The 20485-nt window shown below is 55.9% G+C and overlaps 1 protein-coding gene across 1 annotated transcript; it reads right to left on the minus strand.

Annotated features, from left to right (window-relative positions):
• On the minus strand, positions 1 to 10599 carry GDF10 (growth differentiation factor 10). The gene is made up of 3 exons (XM_084904704.1): positions 9896 to 10599; positions 2718 to 3652; positions 1 to 960 (listed from the first exon to the last, which is right to left on the minus strand). The coding sequence occupies exons 1-3, from the start codon at positions 10212 to 10214 to the stop codon at positions 769 to 771; spliced, it is 1446 nt and encodes a 481-aa protein (XP_084760830.1). The 5' UTR covers positions 10215 to 10599; the 3' UTR covers positions 1 to 768.
• Positions 10600 to 20485: the final 9886 nt, after the last annotated feature.

Genomic DNA, 20485 nt, shown 5'->3' on the forward strand with positions numbered 1-20485 from the left:
GTGGGATCCGTCAGAGTTTTGGAACTGCTAACATTCCATTTTTAAGATACCACTGTACCTTTAATTTATTAGCTTTCCATAAAACACATAACACACACACTCTACAGTAGAGAAAGTATAATTTATAAAAATATAAACATCTTGATTATTTTTTAGTATCCCGAGATATTGCTGCGTGTTATTTCAATAAGCACGTTTAAACAATGCACACTTAACCAGCACGATCACCCATGCCGAATGGTTACAACCTCCTTCTTGTTTAAAATAAAATATATATTAAGAAAAAGAAATGAAAATCGATTACATGTGCAGATTGTAAAAGCTTTTGCAGTGGAATCTGGGGAAAGAAACATCGGTCTTAACTGTTGCTGGGGCCCGTTTTCCAGTATTAACATGTGGCCAAAGTGACTGTGTAATGAGGCTGTTTCCTCTGAGCGGAGTGAGGCCCCGGTGTGCAGTGTCCGCTGAGGGCCAGGGGATGGTGCCCGGCGCCAGCGGTGTGGACGGGTTCAGCTTGCAGGCCTCGGGGCCAGGTGGGCGCGACCAGCCTTCAGGCTGGGCTGCCTCTCGGGTTCCTTTAGGGGCTCAGTCACCGGCAGTAAAAGCCCCGGAACGACGCGCTGGGGACAGCCCCTCCTGGGCATGAGGCTGCCTGTGCGCGGCCTGCCTTTGCAGAGGCACCTCCGGTCCAACTCTCACTCCAGGGCCCGGAGGCCGCTCCCCCAAGGGCACGGGGGCGGGGGGGTTCCATCCCTGGAGCAACCGGTCTTACCGGCAGGCACAGGTCTCCACAGACATGTTGGGGTACACCTTCAGAACCACATTCCGGTTCTCATCCAGGAAGAGGACCCCCAAGGGGCTCATCTTGTCTGGAACGCAGCAAGGCTCCGGGATGCCGGGGACGATGCCCACGGCCCTGACGATGCTCTGGATGGTGGCGTGATTGGACGGGCGGACGACCTGCAGGGGAAAGGAGTATGGTTACCGCAGCGCTGTGCCCTCACCCACCCACCGAGCGCCTGCAGGGCCTTCGCTCAGCCCTGGGAAAAGGCATCAGCCTAGAGGAAACGGTGCCATTCCAGGGCTGGTCCCCTTTCCTCCCAAGTCAGCCAGGGACCGAGTCCCTGGGAGGTTTGCAAGAGCCTCAGGCCTTCCTGCCCCTCCGGCCTCTCAGAGCTGTCACAGCGCCCACATGGCACTGGCCGCGTGGGGGCACCTGCTCATCACCCGTCCTGGAGGAGCACCTGGAACCGGGCAGGTGCCTTCAGAGGGGGATGCCCAGGGGGTTCAGCCTGGCCACAGCAGCCCCGGTTTCCAGGCCCAAGAGTCCCACATGCTTGCTCCACGGCGCTCTGGGCGCTGACGGGCAGCCGCACATGTGTACATGTGTGCACACGGCGGCCTGGACACTGACGCTTCCTGGGAAGGCAGAGGGCGGAGGGCGGTGTCAGTGCTGTGTCACCTGCATCAACCCATTTTCGCCACTGTACCAGTCTCAGGGGGTGGCTATTACCTACATGTCACTGGTGAAGAAACTTAAAGTGACTAAGAAACTTGACCAAGACGCCGCAGGAAGACAGCCAGGCATGGAACCTGGCTCACCGGCCATGCAGGCTCCTCTCCCCAGGCAGCCTGGCCATCCGGGAGCCTCAGGCACGCAGCACACCCCGAGCGCTGCTCCAAAGCACCCTGACTGGGGAGAGGATTCAGCAGGCCGGAGCTCTATGTTACTGTGCGGAAGACAGCCCGCTGGCGAGAAGCAAGGAGTGGGGAGGGGAGGGAGGGACTTCTGATTTGCGGGATGCAGGCAGGTGTCAGGGAAGTGGGAAGGCAGCCAGCCAGGTGACAGGGGCCTGCAGGGCCAGCCAGCTGGAGCCTGAGAGCCCTGACTCTGTCCCACCTTCCTGTACACCCGTCCTGCGGGCACCTCCTGCCCTCTCTCTGGCCCATGCAGGGCTTTGAGAAGCCTCCCAATGCCCAAGCAGGGGAATGCACCGCTGGCTGGGGGGGGGGGGGGGGGGGCTGACTTCTGGAGGCTCCAGTGGGATTTATGCACTGACTTCCTTTCCTGGATGGGAAGCCATGACCCAGAGCTCAGCGGAGAGCTGAGAGAAGGGGAGTGTGCGCTGCCAGCTGAAGATCGGCATCAGCTGGCTACCAGCCACAGGCTCAGGCGGTGGGAGGAAGACAGAAGAAGCCACAGCCCCCTAACAGCCTGGAGGGAAGCTGAGGCTGCAGACATTTTCTGGTCCAGCTCGGGGACCAGGCAGCCCACGGCCTGTCTGCAGACTCCTGCACCCTGAGAGTCAGGTGTGCTGGGGGTCTCTGCCTGCGTGGGAGGAAAGGAGGTGGAGTCTTCCCTGGACTCACTGAAACCAGCTGTGCTAGTCACAGACGCAGATGCTGTGGTGAGGAGGGAGCTCCTGAGCTGTCCTGCCTCCGGGGAGCACCCTCTGCGGATGGCTGCTGTAGGGATGGACCTAAGGATGGAGTCTCCCCTTGGCAAAGGCAGAGACATTTTGACTTAAAACTTAGTTCAGCCAAGTCATCATTTTCAAAAGCACAGCCAAGCACATCCATCTGGGGGCTGAACCCGTCTCCCCAGGCCCCAGTAGGTGGGGGGAGGGGTGTTTGATCCTGTTTGAGAGACAGGAAACAGCACAAGGCAGAGGGACTGGCCAGCCGGAACAGCTGAGAGCCAGTCAGGCAGAGCCTACCTTGGGCATGGGGAACTCGCACGCTCCGGCGCAGTAGTAGGCGTCGAAGGACTTGGGAGAAATGATCCATTCGTTCCAGCCAATGTCTGCAAAGTCCACCTTCAGGTACCGCCGGGAGCAGACCCTCGGCTCGTCCCACTGCCTCCTCCGGGCTTTCTGCATCGTCTTCTCGTCGAAGTGCAGCACCTGCGAGGCGGCGGGGGCGGCGGCGGGGAAGGCGTCCGGGCCCTTCCTCCTGCGGTCCTTGCGCCCTGGCCGCGGCTTCAGTGTCCGGAAGGGGCTGGGCCACAGGGCGTGCTTGTGGCCGTGCGGGGCGTGGGGCGCCAGTGCTGGCTCCTCGTCCAGCCCTGGCAGCTCATTGTCGTGGAAGGGCCCAGTGGCCTGCGTGGCCCGGCGGACGCGGGGGTCCGTGGAGCTGTTGGGGGCTGCGCCGGGCTCCGGGTCTCCAGCAGGGAAGGGGTCGTATCTCTGCAGTGTCACCGTCACACTGTTGGGCTCCGAGATGGCCAGGTCATTGGCATAGATGAGGATGTAGGGTGCATGGGCGCTGGGGCTGGGCACCCCAGGGTCCTTCTCCCCCGAATACAGCTCGGCGGAGAGAAGCAATTCGCCATCCCGGCGGGCCGCCTTGACTATGGGGGAGATGTCCCTGGCCTGCCACAGGCCCTGTGGCGGGGGCGCCAGGGCGATGGCCCCCCGGAGCAGCCCCTGCGTGGCCGTGTTCGGCGAGAGGCTGCGGAAGAGCAGGCGGCGGGCAGGCCGGCCAGGAGGCAGCAGGCGGCAGGACGCGTTCTTGGCCCGCTGCTTGCAGGGCGCCTCGTGAGCTTGGGGCCCCCGTGGCTCCGAGTAGAAGTGGAAGGTGGCCATGAGGATCACTTCCGTGTTCTGTAGGGATGTCAGGTTGAAGAGATACAGGGCCCTCCGGCTGACCACTTCTGCGGGGGGAGGACAGACACAGCCTGTTAGAGGGGGGCTGGGATGGAAGAGGAACACCCATTTAGGGAGCCCCTCCTGCCAGCCAGGCCATCCTCCTGTAATTCTCACATTAACTGACGAGGTTGCCCTCTGCTATCCCCAAAGGGGAATTAAGATCACAGAGGTTGGGGACTGTCAATATCCCGCTGCAGACAAGGAGATGGAGCCGCTTAGGCTACTGGCCCCTAAACTGTCAGCCCCGCCTAAGGACAAACACACAGTCACACACACACCAGTGCCTCTCAGTGAACAGAGGAACAAATGGCCTCTGGCACATTAATTAAAGGATAGGGTTCGGATGGCGTGGCTGAGTCCCAGTGCTGTGAGAGCGGCCTCCCTCTGCTTCCTCTGCCCTCTGTCTACAGACACTACAGGCAGCAGTTGTTCTTCCTGCGAGGTGGGGAGGAGCTAGCCTCAGCCTGTCCTGTGCAGAGGGCCGCCAAGGGGAAAGGGCCCGGGACACAGTCACCTGGCTGCCCAACGGTTTAAAAACAGCCTTCACCCAGGACATGCTGAGAGGGAAGGAGAGAGAGATGCTGGAAGAGACACACTTGCCTCTGGCCTTGTGTGTGTGCTCTGACTGGAACCAAACCCGCAACCCAGGTGTGTGCCTGCCTGGGCACTGAGCCAGCAGCCTTTCTGTGCGCACGACCACACTCAGTCAACGGAGCACCTCTGGCTGGGCTGCCCAGTGGCTTTTCTGCTTGGTTTACAAAGAAAGAAATCAACTGCACAAGGTCACCAACAAAATTCCCTGTGTCCAGGCTGCCCCAGAGGCCCAGACCATGGTAGGGACTGGGATGCCTCAAACAGCCCACCTGAAGCTGGAGAATGCCAGCCCCTCTTTCTTTCTCTCCTGGGTCTACCAAGTGACCCTCCTTCCCAGGGCCACGCCCCCCCCCCCGGGTCTGCAGCCTCAGGAAGCTGCCTGGCCTGGCAGCACAAGCTCCTTGAATGGCCAGGTCCTCTCTAGGGTTTGAATGGGAGGGAGGAGTGGTCCCCGGGCCTCCCAGGGGTGCTGCGGACCAGCAGACCAGAGCTGCCTGGAAGGCTGCCCCTGGTTTATAGCCTGCTGCCTGAGTGGGCCTGCTGGGCAAAGCTGGGGGAGTGGCGGAGCTCCAGGGCTCGGGATGTGGATGTGTGCTGGGTGCTGGGTGTTGGGTGCTGGGTGGTGCGGATGCCCTCACATTGCACCCAGGAGATCGGCTGGGATTACTTTCAAAATGAAAATCTTCAGTGTAAGGTCATTGTTTACAATAGGAAGAAGGCATAGTTCAGGTGGGAATTCTCACCTGCTCTTAGGGACGATGAGAGAGGGGAGAAAGGGAGGACACACAGAGGCCCTGGGACTGCCAGTCAGACTCAGGTGGCCTCCAGGCCCGCCTTATCTATTTCTCAGACAAACACACAGAGTTGTGGCGCCCCCTCCCCCCTCCCCCTGTCTACCCCCTCCCCTTCCCCCATGAGGTGTGGCCCGCTGCACACACAGGAGCAGCGCGTGGTCAATGCACATTGGGACGGGCTCCCCCCACCACTGCAGCCCCTGGGTGTCATGGCCGAGGCCTGTCTTTCCCAGATCCCTGATCACTGCCTTCCTCCCTGGAGGTGACTCTGAGAGCCTGGAAAATGGGGCGCAGGAATCTGTAGTGCCACCTGCAGCTCAGGGGTTCTAACCAGCAGAGAAGTTTGGGAAGCACTGGGTGGGGGCTGTGAGCCTGCAGCATCTGGACTGGCCCAGCGCAAGGCGGCTCTGTGGTTCCCTGCCTCATTGATCTTCGTGTCACCTCCCCATCTCCTGACGTACGTGTCACTTCCCCATCCCCCCAGAACACATGTTCCCAAAGAGCAGGGGCTTTGCCAGCTTTGTCTGCTGTCGTGTCCCTAGGGTCCAGCACAAGGCCAAGGGACAGTGCTCCGGACCCCATGCTGGTGATGGGGCGGGGTCTGTGCGAGCTCTGTCTGCACTACTTAGCAGATGGGCTTCCCCTACAGGAGCAGGACGCGAGCCGCTGAGATGCGTTCTGTCACCCATTGCCCTCGGAACAGCCATCGAGGTGACCAGAGGAGAGCCCAGCGAAGACACAAGCACCACATGAGCTGGAGGAAGAACGCAGGGTGGGGGTGATGCAGAGGAGGGAGAGCTGAGATAACGGAGGGTCTGTCTTTCAGGCAGCCCAGAGTCAGGTTTAGTGTGCTAGCATCACTTACTAGCTCTGCAGCCTTCTCTGTGCCTCATGAACCATCTCTGTGCCTCAGTTTCCTCCCCAGCAAAACACAGAAGATTTGTACCCACCACCTAAAGTTGTAAGATCACCACAGCACGGTGCCCCGTGGCATTGGGAGCATCGGCTGTACTCAGGGCACTGCGCCCTGATCCCTGCCTCTTGCCCCGTGAGTGGCAAGGCCAGCTGTCCCCTCCCCGCCCAACAGGAGCCTGAGGACGCTCACAGTCTCTTCCCCTCCACCATCTACCAATCCCAGTCCTCTGGGCTTTGCACCTGCTGGTCCACAGCCGTCCTGCACTCTGCGTCCCTCCGCCACTGCTCGTCCCGGGCACGGCCTCAGGCCACTATGCCCAGACCCCACCCCCTTCGGTCCCTCTCAGGCTTCACAGGGAGTCACCTTTGTAGGTGAAGAGTTACTGTCTTTAATACATAAAGAACCTCCACAAATCAGGAAGAAACAGACGGAATCCCAATAACAAGAAGCAATAAAAAAAGCAACTTCAAATGAGAATGGAACACATTTTACCTGCATGTTGAACATATGATCCTACAAACTACATATCCCACCAACATGCTACCTCTGGTTCTATCTGGGTGCTGATTAGGGGTGACTTCTTCTCTTTACTGTGGTTTTCTATGATTTCTAGATTTTCCCCAGTATTACTTTTATGATCTTTCTTTTTTCTCTTTCCTTTCTCCTCCTCTTGAGTCTCTCCTTCCTTCCTCTTCCCTTCCCTCTCTCCCCCTCCCTTCCTCTCTCCCCCTCCCTTCTCTTCCTTCCCCTCCCTCCCTGTCTCTCTCCCTTCTCTTCCTTCCCCCCTTCCTCCCTTCCTCCCTCCCTCCCTCCCTTTCCCCCCACTCTCTTCTCTTCCTTCCTCTCCCATCCTCTCTCCTAATTCCACCCCCTCTCCCTCTCCATCCCCCCATCACTGTGTAACACTGTATACCCCCACAGCCTCTAGGACTCTGGAGCTATTGAAGGCCGGGTTATAACGCACTGGCCCCTCTCCTCACCTCATTCTCTCCCTCAAACCCAAGTCCTCACAGGGCCAGACATGCAGCCACTGCTTCACCCCCACAGCCGCCCAGTGCCACCAGCCCTTCCATTGCCTTAGGTCTCACCTGCTGCCAGGGTTTCCCTGGCACTACCCATGCCCTTCCCTCCTGCTCCTTGGGGATCTCGAAGTCACCCCCAGCCCCCGTGGTGTCAGCTCCTGAGTGTTTCTAGGCAGGGCCCGAAAATGCATCGTGGTGCCATCTGAGCTTACAGCCCTGCCACCCTGCACGCTGGCACTGTGAGCCTCGATGCTAAGAAAGACTTGGGGAACTGGAATGAATGTGACTGTTGGCATTGCAGACAGATAGGTGTGTATTATTATACCCCTTTTACAGATAAGGAGGTCAATAATGTGTAGGCATTACAGCAGTGGGTGAGAGCTAAGGTTTAATGCGGGTTATTGGAGTGGGGTGTCTAATCTTAACCCTGAAGTCAGGCTCAGAGGCTCTCCACTGAGGGAGCCTTACTAAGGAACAAAGCACACGCAGTGGAAGGGAGGGAGGGTGGCTGGAGTAATAATAGTGGGAGCTAACACATTATTGAGACAAATATCAGGCATTCTTTTTAAACACTTGACATGTTTCAGATCATTTAAAAAATACTTATAAGAAAGGCAGAACTTCAGTAACGAAGAGGCTGAGACATGAGCAAGTCCAGGCCCTTGTCCTAGTCACAGACAGGATCTGGACCAGGCCGCCGCAGCCTGTCCTGGGCACCGAGCTGGCTGCCCAGCGGCAGGTGCGGAGCATACTTCCCGGAAACTAGGGCTGAGGGCCCAGCACCTGCTGAGCAGGAAGAGACACCACCACCCAGCCGCAGAGGCAGCGCCTGGAGCAGGCTGGCCCAGGGCATTCTGGTTCCAGAGACTCATTCATAAGGTGAGGGAGCCCTGCCCAGCTCACACCTCCTCAGGGCTGGTCAGAAAGCAGCCTCTCTGAGGCTGGGGAGTGGCTGCATCAGAAACAACTTCAGTGAATCAAGGGGGAGGGGATGAGAAACTGAGCTGAGCCTGCTCTCTGTGGGCACCAAACCCACCCACCCACTGCCCTTCCCGTCCCCGCTGTACGCACAAGAGCAGATGCTCAGAGAGGTAAAGTGATGCTCCCACAGCGCACGCCAGCAGCTGGTGGTCAGAGGATGCAGATGGGAATCCTGGATTTGTCAGACAGCCCCAGGCTCCTTCAGCATCGCCTCCCAGACCCTCTGCTCTGCCCTCCCTCTGCCACGCCTTGGGCTCAGTTATGATGGAGCTGGGGAGGGAGGTAGCTGTGAAGATAGCATGGGCTTAGCAGATGGGAAGTGCCAACCACTGTTACTGTTGTGCACAGCCTGGTCCCCTGCCTCAGTTTCCTCCTCTGTAAATGGGAGGGCTGGGTCTGAAGGACTGTCTCCGGTCTTTTTCACTCACTGTCCTTGTAATCTCCCCGATCTCTGAAAACAGATCACCTGCACCTCCCCCAGGAGCTGCAGCCCTGGGTGGCTCATTTGGTGCTCACTGCTTGTTTCAGCAATGACCTTGCCAGTCTTGCTTTCCTCAACAGCAATGCTTTGAGGACTGACTCGATGGGGGCAAGGTCAAGTCTACACCTTTATGAACACAAATGCTTGAACTCCTAGGTGAACAGCATGTAGGGTTTGGTGCCTGGCAGAGAGCAGGCTCAGCAGCTCGGCTCACACACATCACCTCAGCTCCTCTTCCTGCCACCCCCAGGGAAGATCCTGGCATGAACGTCCATTTTGTGGAATGAGTACACTCAAGTCCACAGAGATTTAATGATATGCTCAAGGTCACATCCATGCTCGATGATTCTTGAGTGGCTTCATTTAATAATGCTACTGCAAAAATAGCCCCAGGTGGTGAATAAATGTAGTAGGGAGGACTGAGTTAGTTCTGGTTGACCTGGAACCCCCGAGTCTGCTCAGTGCGGGGTAGGGAACCGGCCTCTCTCCAGCAGGTGCTCCCAGCACATGGGTCTGTGAGGCCAAGCTTCCCAGGCGCGGCTTGGAGCCACAGGTGCTACCTTGTGTCACAAGCCATTGATCAGGGGGCAGATCTGAGCCCAGGACGTCTGGCCCCAAAGCACGCTTGTTCCTAAGGGTCTTTCTTCTGACCCCGGGCCGCCTCCCCCACAAGGGCCGCAGAGGGCCCTACCCTCAGGTTCTGGAATGGCATCCTGTGACCATGAGAAGTCTCCAAGACAACCAGGGTCTTCTCCCCACCCTGGCACCAGGCTGCCCCACTTCTCTGCTCCACGGGGACCCAGCGCAGCCCGGCCCAGGTGGACAGACAGAGAGGTCCAGGCTGGGGTCCCCTGCAAGTGGCCTCTGTGCAGGCCCATTCAAAGTAAGGAGGGAAAAGAATCTGTGCTCGAGTCGGGGCCTTCCCCCCCCCCCCCCTCCCAGTGCTTCATGCCGGTGCCCCGCAGGCCTCAAGCCTGTCACCCAAGGCCCCCTTTGGTCCACCCTACTTCCCAGCCACCAAGCCCACCCACTGCCCCAGCTCGAGGCTCACACCCTCTGTCTGGGACCCGGGCCTGGAGCTTCTCTGCCCACCTGCCATGCCCTGCAGTGCCCTACGCGGTGCGCAGAGCCAACACAGCTGACCCTGTGACACCGATCCCCCCCCTCCCCATGAGCTTCCCAGCCCAGTCCCCTCTCCATCCAGTGCTAATCGCCTGTGTATGGGAGGTCTGTATCAGCCAGTGTGACAGCTTCCAGGTCCGCAGCCCCTGACGGGTCACTCTGGGCTGCTTTGGTGACCCCAGGGAGGCGGCTCAGGGACTGGCAGAGCACTTGGTGAACCTTCAGTGAAACACGGAATGGATGCGACCGCGAATGGAAGGAAGAGGCGACGGGGAGATGCAGGGGTAGAGGATGAAGGCAAGGAAAGGAGAGAAGGACAGGCTCGGGCCTCTACTTACCCAGCTTGGGCCTGAAGCTGCGCACCGTGTTGCCCCCTCCGGGCCGCGCGCCCCGTTGGCTGTATTTCTCATAAAGTCGCAGCATGTGCACAGCGACCATGTCCTGGGTGCCGGGGCCCGGAGCGGCGGCCCTGTCCCCCGGGAGCCGCTGGGGGTCCCTGTCCCCGGCCAGGCCATAGGTGGCCATGGGCGGGGCGGGCCTGGCGGGGGCTGTGTGGCTGCCGCCTGCGCCCCGCAGCAGCAACAGCAGGAGCCAGGGCAGCAGCGGCAGCAGATGGGACCCTGGCCCTGGGCTGGCGGGAGCGGGGCCCCTGGCCATGCTGGGTGTAGGTGAAGGGCCGGGTTGGCAAGGAGGAGGGCGCGGGGCTCTGGCCCAGGATGGGTGCGCGGCAGCCCTGGCGGCGGGGGTGGCGGGTGCGGGCGCTCGGGGAGACCCACTAGCGCTCAGTCCGCTGGCGCCCCAGCTCCCTGCGGTGGTCACGCCTTCCGTCCCCAGCCCAGCCCGGCAGGCGCTGCCTCCGCGGAACTTCGTGGCGCACGGAGGGAGCTGCGGGCCTGGCGGGTCTGAGGGTGGAGCGGGGCGGGGGGGCCAGCGGCGCCTTCGGGGAACCAGCCGAGCTTCCAGGACCACCGGGGCGCGGCCAGCAGGCGAGTGCCGGCCGGCTGTGCGCGCCAGGCGGTGGCGGTGGCTGTGGCGGTGGCTGTGGCTGTGGCTGTGGCTGTGGCGGGGCGGGCGGCGCAGGTTGTGCGCTGAGTGCGGCCGGGGTGGGGGCGTGGGCGTGGGCGTGGGCAGCGCGCTCCCCGCTCCCCTGGCTGGAACCGGAGAACGGCGACCCTGGAGGCTCCAGTGTTTGGCGCCAAGGGCTGGCAGGGCTGAGCGAGGGGGTTGGGGCGCCGGGGAGGGGGAGCCAGAGGGCCGCCTGCAGGGTTGCTCCTGCAATGGCATCTGAGGACTACTGGTAAGTGGCAGCAAGATGACAGCTCCCCCGTCAGGAGCAGGGAGGTGATGAGTGTGAGCCCGGTGGCCTCCGAGCCACTGTGTCCCAAATGCAAGCCCAAGGGAGGGACCCACCTTCCCTCCGGGCAGCCTTGGAGAATAAAATCCCTGCCCCCAAAGCTCAGCCAGCGGGGCACCGGAAACAGGATCCAGAATCAGTGCATTAGCTGACCCTGGATCTGGACACAGATTCCAGTCCTTGGAGGAACACACCAAATGTCCTTGCTAACGTTTGGACTTGGGACACGTAACCATCGGACTGTCCTGAAGAAGGACGTGGTTTCAAAGGGCTTCACCAAACCTCTCCGGAGCCCGGGAGAGGAGAGGGAAGCAGCGGCTTGCCCAAGAAGGTTTCCAGATGAAGTGAGGGTGCCCTGAATTCCCAGCCCAGCGCCCTGAGCTCAGCGCTGGCAGAGGTCCTGGACCCTCGCCTTTCGCAGGGTTCCCCCTATGCAGAGTTTCCCCGGGCCTGGGAATTTGAGTGGGGGGTTGCATCTTTATTTTCACCAGCCTGTAGCGGAAACAGCATTTCCTAACATTAGAAGGGCAGCCAGCCAACCACTCCGGCAGCGACTTTGTCACCAATAACCACCAAGCACAGATATTTTCGTATCATGGGAGCTGTTTCAGATTTCTCAAAGTATCTTCTTGGCTTGTCACTATTTAAAAATTAAAGTAGTTGTTAAGCCCTCTGCTAGTTATTTAATGAATTAATTTAAAAGGCATACATATTACTATGCTGCAAAGTTGTTTTTAGAATATTTTGATGAAGACATTTTAATGTAATGGCTTCTTTTACTACCTCGCATGTTAAGCACATTCTTCTGAGGAAGGCTCCACAGCGTCCGCAGGCTGTGAGGAGGCGGCGGAGGCCCACACGGAGCTTATGGATCCTCTGAGGGGAGGAGGGGCCTCCATACAGCCACCTTCTGGGGGGGTGGGGGGGGGCGGATGCTGCCCCTGCCACATTCACAGGACTGTTTGTGAACACGCTGTTCCTTTCCCTGGTAGCTTTGGGCTTCCTGAGCCAAAGTGGTTCCTTTTCTTGGAGGACTCACAAGGCAATAATAGAAAAAATTGCTGGAAAAAGCTTCTGTTAGTGTGTAAAACACAATCCATTTGTAATTTAAAAAAACCCTGCCGTGTGAAATGCGAGGCCAGCCTGGGACTTGGGGCCTGTAGCGTTTGGAAACTACAGAGAAGCATTTTAAAAAAATAATTAGCACACATGGTACCCAACTTCTGGACCCATTTTCAAAGAGTGTGGAGGTGCAGTGATCAAGTTCCAGTCCTGGACACCAGGACTCTCTCCGTGTAAATGCTCCACAGTCTTTTCCTGCTCCCTCCTCCGCCCTGCCCACCCCCTCTGCATGTGCCCCTCACTTCCCCTCGGCCCCCTCCTCTCCTGCCCCAGAATGCCTCTGACCTGTACCAGCTGGGGGTAACCTCTGCTCAGGGGTATTTTGTCTCTGCTGGGGCCATACACAATTGAGTCCTGTGAAAAGGAGAGGAGTCGGCAGGAGGCTGGGACAAGCTGGGCTATTCTGGATCTGTGTCCCTCAAAGCCTTCTTACTCTCCTTAACTCATTCCCGCTCCATTCACGCCAGCCAGAGGGTCAGGCTTCAGCCGGCACTAAACCGTTGGGCACAGATTCTCTGACATTGTTGGGAAAGAATTGAGGCATCAGCCGGGGACGGCTAATATTTCTTGCCTCATTTTATTGCTGAACAGCGGGACTGTAAAGTCTGAACACTGGAGCTCTATGGCCCCCTTTCATGTAGCCGAGATGATGGGATAAAAATGTGTTTGGTGAAGCAATTCAGATTACCACTGGGTCACATCCTTGCTGGCTCCCAGCACGGCCTGCAAATAGCATTGCTAAGATGAGAAACAATCGCTGTGCAATTTCAGCTCATGCAGAACAGCTCGTGGAAATGAGGCTAATTGTGGAGCTTGCCAGTGAGAATGTTTTGTTTTTAATAGCTTGAGCTGCAGCTCAGAATAAAAGTTGAGATGGCAGACTGTGGATTCACGTCCTGAGAGCTGTGATTTCTGACAGCTTTCTACTAAAATTACCTTAGTCCTATGAGCATCAGAAACCAGTCTTACTGGGTGCTGAGGTCTTGAACGTGCCAACTGTGATGGAAAGTGCACTCTCCAGGGAGGTGAGAGGTTTTGGGGGGCCCTCGGTTTTCCAGGACTCTCTCCTGCACATTCTGGGATAGCCAGGCTTCCTTAAGCTCAGAAAACCCAGAGGAAAGAGTGAAGAGCGAGTCATTAAGTTCTACGCTGCTGGAGGAAAGGAGAAGGCAGACTCGGGGCAGCCCTGACAAGCACATCCATTTGCTTTCCCCACGTGACACCACAGAATGTTCCTGAACAGTTGGTCTCACAGGAGTCCATCTCACTGGAACCTTTCCCCACGTGACACCACAGAATGTTCCTGAACAGTTGTTTCATGCTATTGTCCAGTTAATTTGTCGGAGAGTTGGTTTGTGCCTCTGATTAGCTCTGTCACCCTGGTCAGCCCCAGCACCTGTTTGGAGCCCCAGTGGCCTCCTGTCTAAGTGAGAAGCTTGGCCCCAGGCTCTGCTTCAGCTCCCACACTCAAACCCAGTCTGTGGCCTCACATCAACCTGTTTGAAGTGAGAGAGTCTACATGATCCTTCAGAGCAAACTGGGACTGGGTTCATGTCCCCCTTTTCACCTGCACACCCAGCTGGTGGCCCCAAGCAAGTTTTTTGCCTTCTCTGCACCTCAGTTTCTTCAACTCTAAAGTTGGGACAAGAGTTCCATATTACGAGGCTCACTGATAAGATTTAACACGAGAAACAACTAAATAGCACAGGTCCTATTTGGCCTATTTAATGTGGACCCAGACTCCAGGTCTGATGGAGGTGCAGCCCAGCCATTCCTTGCTCTGCAGATAAAATGCATTTCTTAGCACACAGTGCCAAAGCTGGGGGAAAAGAAAGAAAAAAACAAAAAGGAAAAGGAAGGAGGTTTCCCTGATTAGAAGTCATAGACTTCTGTCAGCGAGCCTTAGTGTTGGTATCTGTAGGTCCCTGTGTTTCAGAAGAGGATTCATGTAGCTCCTGGTCCAGTTTTCCAAAGTGCATGGCCATTAGGACAAAAGAAATGCCAGCGACTTGAGCCCCTGTTCCCATTTGGGGAGTGTGGTGTGAAAAGGCGGCGGGAGGCTTGCTGGGGCGCGAGAGGCAGAATCCCAGGGCCTCCAGGCCTCTGAGCCCAAGTGTAATAAATCTGCGAAATAACAAGCACAAAGGACTTTATAATCAATGACAGATTTTATTTTTGCTCTGGCAATATCCATCCATGGAGTTACTGTTTTATAGGGAAATAACTACTCACTTTGTGACTCCTTCTCAGCCCATGCTCTTTCTTAAAATTGGGAGAAACTTGGAGAATCCAAGTCAGCTCCCTGGAGAGCTGTGGCCGACTTCCCCAGGGCGGAACCCAGCTCTCCCGCCACTTCCTGGGGTGGCTCGGGCCATTCATTTCTGTTTTGCTAAAATACTCGTGACATGTGAATAAACCAGGATTACAGAACATTGTCTCGGTCAGAAATCTGAGCCAGCATGGGCTCTGGTTTGTGAAATATGGTGCTCTCTGAGCAAACATGGGAACTGGTGTTACTTCTCCTTCAAGTTGAACAGTGGGGCCATTTAGAACTGGTGCATGAATGCTGCACTGTGGGGAGTGGCAATTTGAAGGGAGCCGATTCGGGGGAGGGGACAGTGGTGGGTGTGAGTTGGCCAGAGCAAGCCAGTTAGGAGACTTCTGTGGAAGAAGCAGCCAAAAGGGACACTTAGGATTTGGGACCCCTGAGGGGCTGCACAGTCTCCTAACAACCCCCAAAATAATCTTCCTCAAAACCTTTGCAGGAGGAACAAAGCTCACATCTCTGTCCTGGCATTTAAGACTTTGTCACCTGGCCTATTCGTCTCAGCCTGTCTCCTCAGTCTCCCCATGCAGCCCTCTTGTGCCCCAGATTCAGAGAGTCCACCTTCTTTCTCTCAGCACACATCCCAGTGCCTCCTGCAGCTGTCCCACAGACCTGCTGGTGCACACCCAATTCCCCTTCCAGGCCCCAGGCCCTCATTATCTAGTGGCCAGGACAGTTGTCTGTGGCTGGCTGGCTCACAGCTGTGTCCCTCCCCAAGAATTGCCTCAAAGGGACAGCCCAAATGCAGTGATGAAGCTCTGAAGGGTGCAAAGGCCTGGTCCCTTACCCCAAGGCAGGACAGCCCTGCAGGGCCCGTGGGCTCTGCTGAGACCCTGCTGCAGCTGCATCACATTCCCCTTCTCCCTCTGACAGTTTGGTTCCCGCCAGCACTCTCCCACAAGTCTCTGTGTGCTCATTTCTAGCCCCGTGCATGTTTCTTAGGACACCTGACCTATGACAGTGCCAGGGGTGCTGTGAAGAAGTGGTCTCTAAGGTAGGAGCTGAGGCATCTTCTTTCCAGTGGCAAAGAGGACTCTGTTCCTGGGGCAGCTGGAGTCTGGATGGCCCTGGGCATGTGCAGTGGGAAGTGGAGGGTTTAATATCTCACCTTTTAAAGGTTCAGGGGAGTGATTATCAGAAAGACAGTGGAGGTGCCTGGCTCTTGCTGAGTGAGATGGACTCCTGGGAGACGGATAATGAAAGGTTGAGGGTGATTAATCACTAATGTAAGGCAAAGCGTACAAGTCAGAGAGCCTTCTTGGCAGCACATAAACAAGCTTGCATCTCTTACAGCAGGTGCAGTTGGGCCCGGGACTTAGAGATGAAGGTAGCAGAGTTCCAGTGCGGCTGAATTTCTCAGCCTTAGGAAGTCTGCTGGGCTGGAGCCTGGCCCTGTTGGAAAAGAGTCCGACCCTGAGACTTGAGATGGGAGCATCTTGGTTAATGCACTTGAGACCTTAAAACCTGACACCTGCTTGCTTGCTTTGGGCTGTAGGAAGTGGCCTGTGTCTCTCCCTGCCACCTTGCTTCAGGAAGGCACAAACACACATCTCTCTCATCATCTACCCACGCCATTACTGGCACCACGTTACCTAGCCAGGCAGAGTGCCTGTCCCTTGGGGTGTGGACCGAGAGGCCCGGTGGTAGAGTGGGAAGAGGAAGAGCTTATCAATGCAGCAGCACCTTACCATGGCAAGAGTCCCAGGCTGTGGGTTTAATATATTATGTGTTGGCATTTGGAGCTTGGCAAAAGCAGTGGCCTGCATTATGTGGCATTTCAATGCCAACATTCCCCAGATAAATGATGGAAGAATGAATTAAAGGCTCAGAAAGGTGAACATGCTACAGTGGATGCCGTACACGAGGCCAGGAAACCACACACCTACCTGTGCTGTGGGGGACTCAGAGGACTCTACTCACCAGAGTGACAAGCAGCTCTGTGGTGTCATGATGCTCTGTGATGGCTGTTCTCTCAGGGTCAGGGCGGGTGGGAGATGTGATACTGAGCTGCGATTCCTAGCCGAAAGAGATGAAAGGAATGGTACACCTCCATCAGAGTCTGCAGCTGCCACTGAGGCTTGAGTGCTGTGTCCTGCTCCCTCCTGTAACCCCGTACCCAGCATAGCCAAGACATGGGTAGGCGTGGTGGGCAGAGTCTAAGATGGCCCCCAGGACCCTACTCCTGTGTGTGCATCTGTATAATCCCCCACTTGAGTGAGGTGGGGCCTTTGAAAACCATGCATTTCATTCCCGTCAGTAGCTTACATTGCCTGGCAAAGGGGAAGGGGCTCTGCCTGTGTAATGAAGGCTCCGTCAGTGGGTTTTGAGGCAGTCGGAGGGGAGATTATCCTGAGAGGGCCTACCTTAGGTGTTAGCCGTTGAAACAAGGCCTGCCCCTTCCTGAAGAGGGCGCCTCCTGCTGGTCTTGGAAGCTAGTGGGGAGCAAGGCCCTCAGTCCTCAGACCACAGGAGCAGGAAGAGGCCCTCCAGCTCAAGGACTGCGGCCTGGCCCTGACGTGCCGCAGCCTGGAAGGCCTGTACTGGAGGAGCCAGCTAAGCCACATAAATGTGACCGCTGGAAGTCGCCGATAATACGTGTTGTTATTGTAAGGCACTACATGTATGGAACTATGTTATACAGCAATAGCAAACCCACACAGCAGCCTCATGAGCAGCAGCTGAATGAGTGTGCAGGCTCAGTGAGTCTCAGCTTCTGTCTGTCCCAGAGAGGCTTCCCCAGCAGGGGAGGGGGAAGCAGGGGAAGTAAATGTCTGCAGGAGCCTGTACGCCCTGACCTCACGTGGTACAAACGAGGAACAGGCCCCAGCAGAGCATCACCGTGATCTTTTATGAAGGGTGTCTCCAGGGCCCCCTCCGAGCCTGGCCCCTCAGCTGCACTAGTGGCCGCTGGCCAGTGCACCCACTCCATGACCAGGCCTTTCCCCGGAAGACTCACAGTCTTGTCTCTTTTCTGACCCTCTGCCCAGCTCCTAACAAGGTCCAAGCTGGGGTGGAGTGGACCTGCTGCTCCTCACATATAGCCTCTGGCCCAGGGCAGAGTGCCTGTCCCTCACTGTCCAGCTGGTCCTTCATCCTCTGATTTCAGGACCCTGAAGGCCTGGCCTCTCCACCATGCTATCCTGCCTCTGACCCTGAGTCCTGGACCCGTTTCCTAGACCCCGCTCTGGGCCCCGGCCAATGCTCCCTGACTCCGCCAGCCCCACCCCACACCTCTTCTCTGTTCCCACAGCCGGTCCCTCATACCTTCTCAACCATCCTCAAGCTCCAGGTCTGCCCAGCTTCCCTTTCCTCGGTGCATAACATAGCGTCAACATCCCTGAGGGAACCAAGCCCTGCAGAGGACACTTGTCTGCTCGGCAGGGCTTCTCCCCTTTGTTGGAAACAGCACGCTTCTTCCTGTGGAGGAGGGCTGTCCCCCAAACCACACAGGTTCTCAGTGGGGCTGCCTGCCAGAGGATGGGTTTATGACCTAGTCAGTCCTAACATCTGTCCTGTTAACACTGCACCCCAGGGAGGAATCCCATGCTCATTAGTCCCAGTTCTATAGGAGTTTTCTAAGTAGATTTGGTGGGGAAAGCCCCATTCTTTAGGTTTCTCAAGAGGAATGATATAAGGCCAGACTCGGCTGCTGCCAGGTAACACAGAGCGACCCATCTCTCACAGAAGAGACCTGAGCCAGCTGAGGAGGAGGGAGGCACAGAGATGAAGACACGAGGGAAGGTGTATATTAGTGTAACAAATTGCCCTCAAACTTACAGCAACTTAAAATAATACACACTTATCTCATTGTCCCAGGATCAGTAATCAGAACATGACTTAGTTCAGGGTCTTTCTCAAGGCTGCACTCAAGGTGCTGGTGGGACCACAGCCATCTCAAGGTTCACCTAGGCCAGGATCTGCTTCAGTTCCTCAGGGCCGTTGGACCTCAGGCCTCAGTTTCTGAAGGGATTCTGAGCACTTACTCTTCTCCTTCCCTTTCTGGACATCTCCATCCATCCCCCAGCCCTGCATCTTCACCCACACCCAGGTCTGCAGCATAGGCCAGTGTTCCACTGGCTCCTGGAGAGCATACACCTCCCTGGGTCCATGCTGTTCCCTGACCTGCCTCTCCTCCTGTGATGAATGGGACCAGGCATTCAGACTTAAAGCTTCAGGTCATTGCTGGCTCTCCCCCTCTTTAATCACACACCTAAGCTTTACCAGTCCTGCAAAGCTTGGCTCCTAAATATATCCCATCTTCCCCTGCTGCATAGGAATATCTTATCCAGGCCCTCATCTTTCTTTGCTGCTAGTGCCCATCTGGGTTCTACCTCTTTACTCCTCTCCTGGGCAGCACAGTGATCTTCCTAATCCACAGTTGACCCCATCACTCTCCTGATTATAAGACACTAGTGGCCTGGTGCACAAATTCATGCACATTGAAAGGAAATTAATTAGAAGAAATATTTTAATATCACTATTCACCCATTCTCTATAATCGTCAACCAAATTCATGATCGACAATGACAGATCAAAACAATTGGTGCCAGCGAGAGTTTTACATATATAGGTAAATTTGCTTAATTAGACCTGATTTCTGATTTAATTAAACTTTTCCCAGCCCAATGAAGTACCCCAACTTCTCTTTTAGGTAATTGTCAGCAACACAGCAGTAAATACTGTGTTTCCCCGAAAATAAGACATCCTCTGAAAATAAGACCTAGCCCATGGAAAGATAATACATCCCCTGAAAATAAGATCTAGTGCAACTTTGGGAGAAAAAATTAATATAAGACACTGTCTTATTTTCAGGGAAACAGGGTATCAACATGAAGCAGATTATTATTGTAGATTATGCAGGGAGGACAAAGGATAAAATATTTAACTGCAGCAGTGTTTGACTATATCCTGCGCAGTGAGAAAACATGAAGTCATTTTCAAGGCCCACCATTTCTTACTTCTTTTCAGTTGGGCCAAGTTTCTAAGCTTTCTAAATCTCCATTTTTGAACTAATGAAAAGAAAATAGGATCCCACTGAGTCTCCTATCTACGTATTCCAGGATTTCTATGAGGATCAAATGAGATGAGGCATGGGAAAACACTTCATAGTCATTTGGTTGAAGTGTGAAATGTTTGCACCTGGCTATACAGTAAGTCATGTTCCTGGGCTAAAGAAACTCCAAGGAGGCTAGTTGCTATGGAGAGGAAGCCGGGCATTGCTACTTGATGTCATTACCCTGCACCCACAGCCACTGTTTCTGGGCTGGGCTGGGCTAGGCTGTGGGCCATATTTTGCGCCAAGGAGTCTCCCAGCATTGGCTGCAATTTGGTGGGCTGTCACTCTGGGGTGGTGGTGGTGCCTGTGTCCCACTAGGGAAAAGCCAATTGCTGCTTTGTGGGTGCCAGGTCCATGGTGCTCTTTCTCTGTGTGCATCATGGCATCTCCTATGTTGAGCATCTGCCCTCTGGTGATCAATGCACATCATAGCAACTGGTCAGACAGTTGGACATTAGCATATTAGCCTTTTATATATCTAGACGAGAGGCGTGATGCAGGAAGATTAGCTCAAGATGGGCCTTCCTTCCCCTGGCTGCCTGCACCACCTTTGCTCCAGCCAGGACCGCCTTTTCACTATGACCCAGAGCTGCCTTTCCACCTTCCCACACTGCCTGGAGTGGCTGGGGAGGTGTGAAATGCCCGCCTCTGGTTGCTTGGCGCCTGCATATGCAAATTACCCCACCATCTTTGTTGGGTTAATTTGCATACTCACTCCTGATTGGCTGGTGAACACCATTAAGGTACAGCTAATTTACATCTTACTCTTTTATTAGTGTAGACTAGAGGCCCAGTGTATGAAATTCAGGCACTGGTAGGTTCCCTAGTGGCTGACAGATGCTGGCTGCCATCCAGTTCTTCCCTCCATTCCCCTTTCTCCCCCACTCCCCCTCCACCAGCTGCTTTCTACAGCTGCCGTCCAGGGCCTCCCTTCCTTCCCCAGCCAGCCCTGCCCCTGCTCCCTGGTCAAACTCTTGGAAAAACTTCGGTCCAGGAGATAATTTGCATACTACACTTTTATTATATAGGATTATTGACTTCCTTCACTCTTGGTATGAAGACACGAGGGA

This window comes from Pipistrellus hanaki (assembly GCF_964339955.1).
Source record: "Pipistrellus hanaki genome assembly, chromosome: 14".
Lineage (NCBI taxonomy): Eukaryota > Metazoa > Chordata > Mammalia > Chiroptera > Vespertilionidae > Pipistrellus > Pipistrellus hanaki.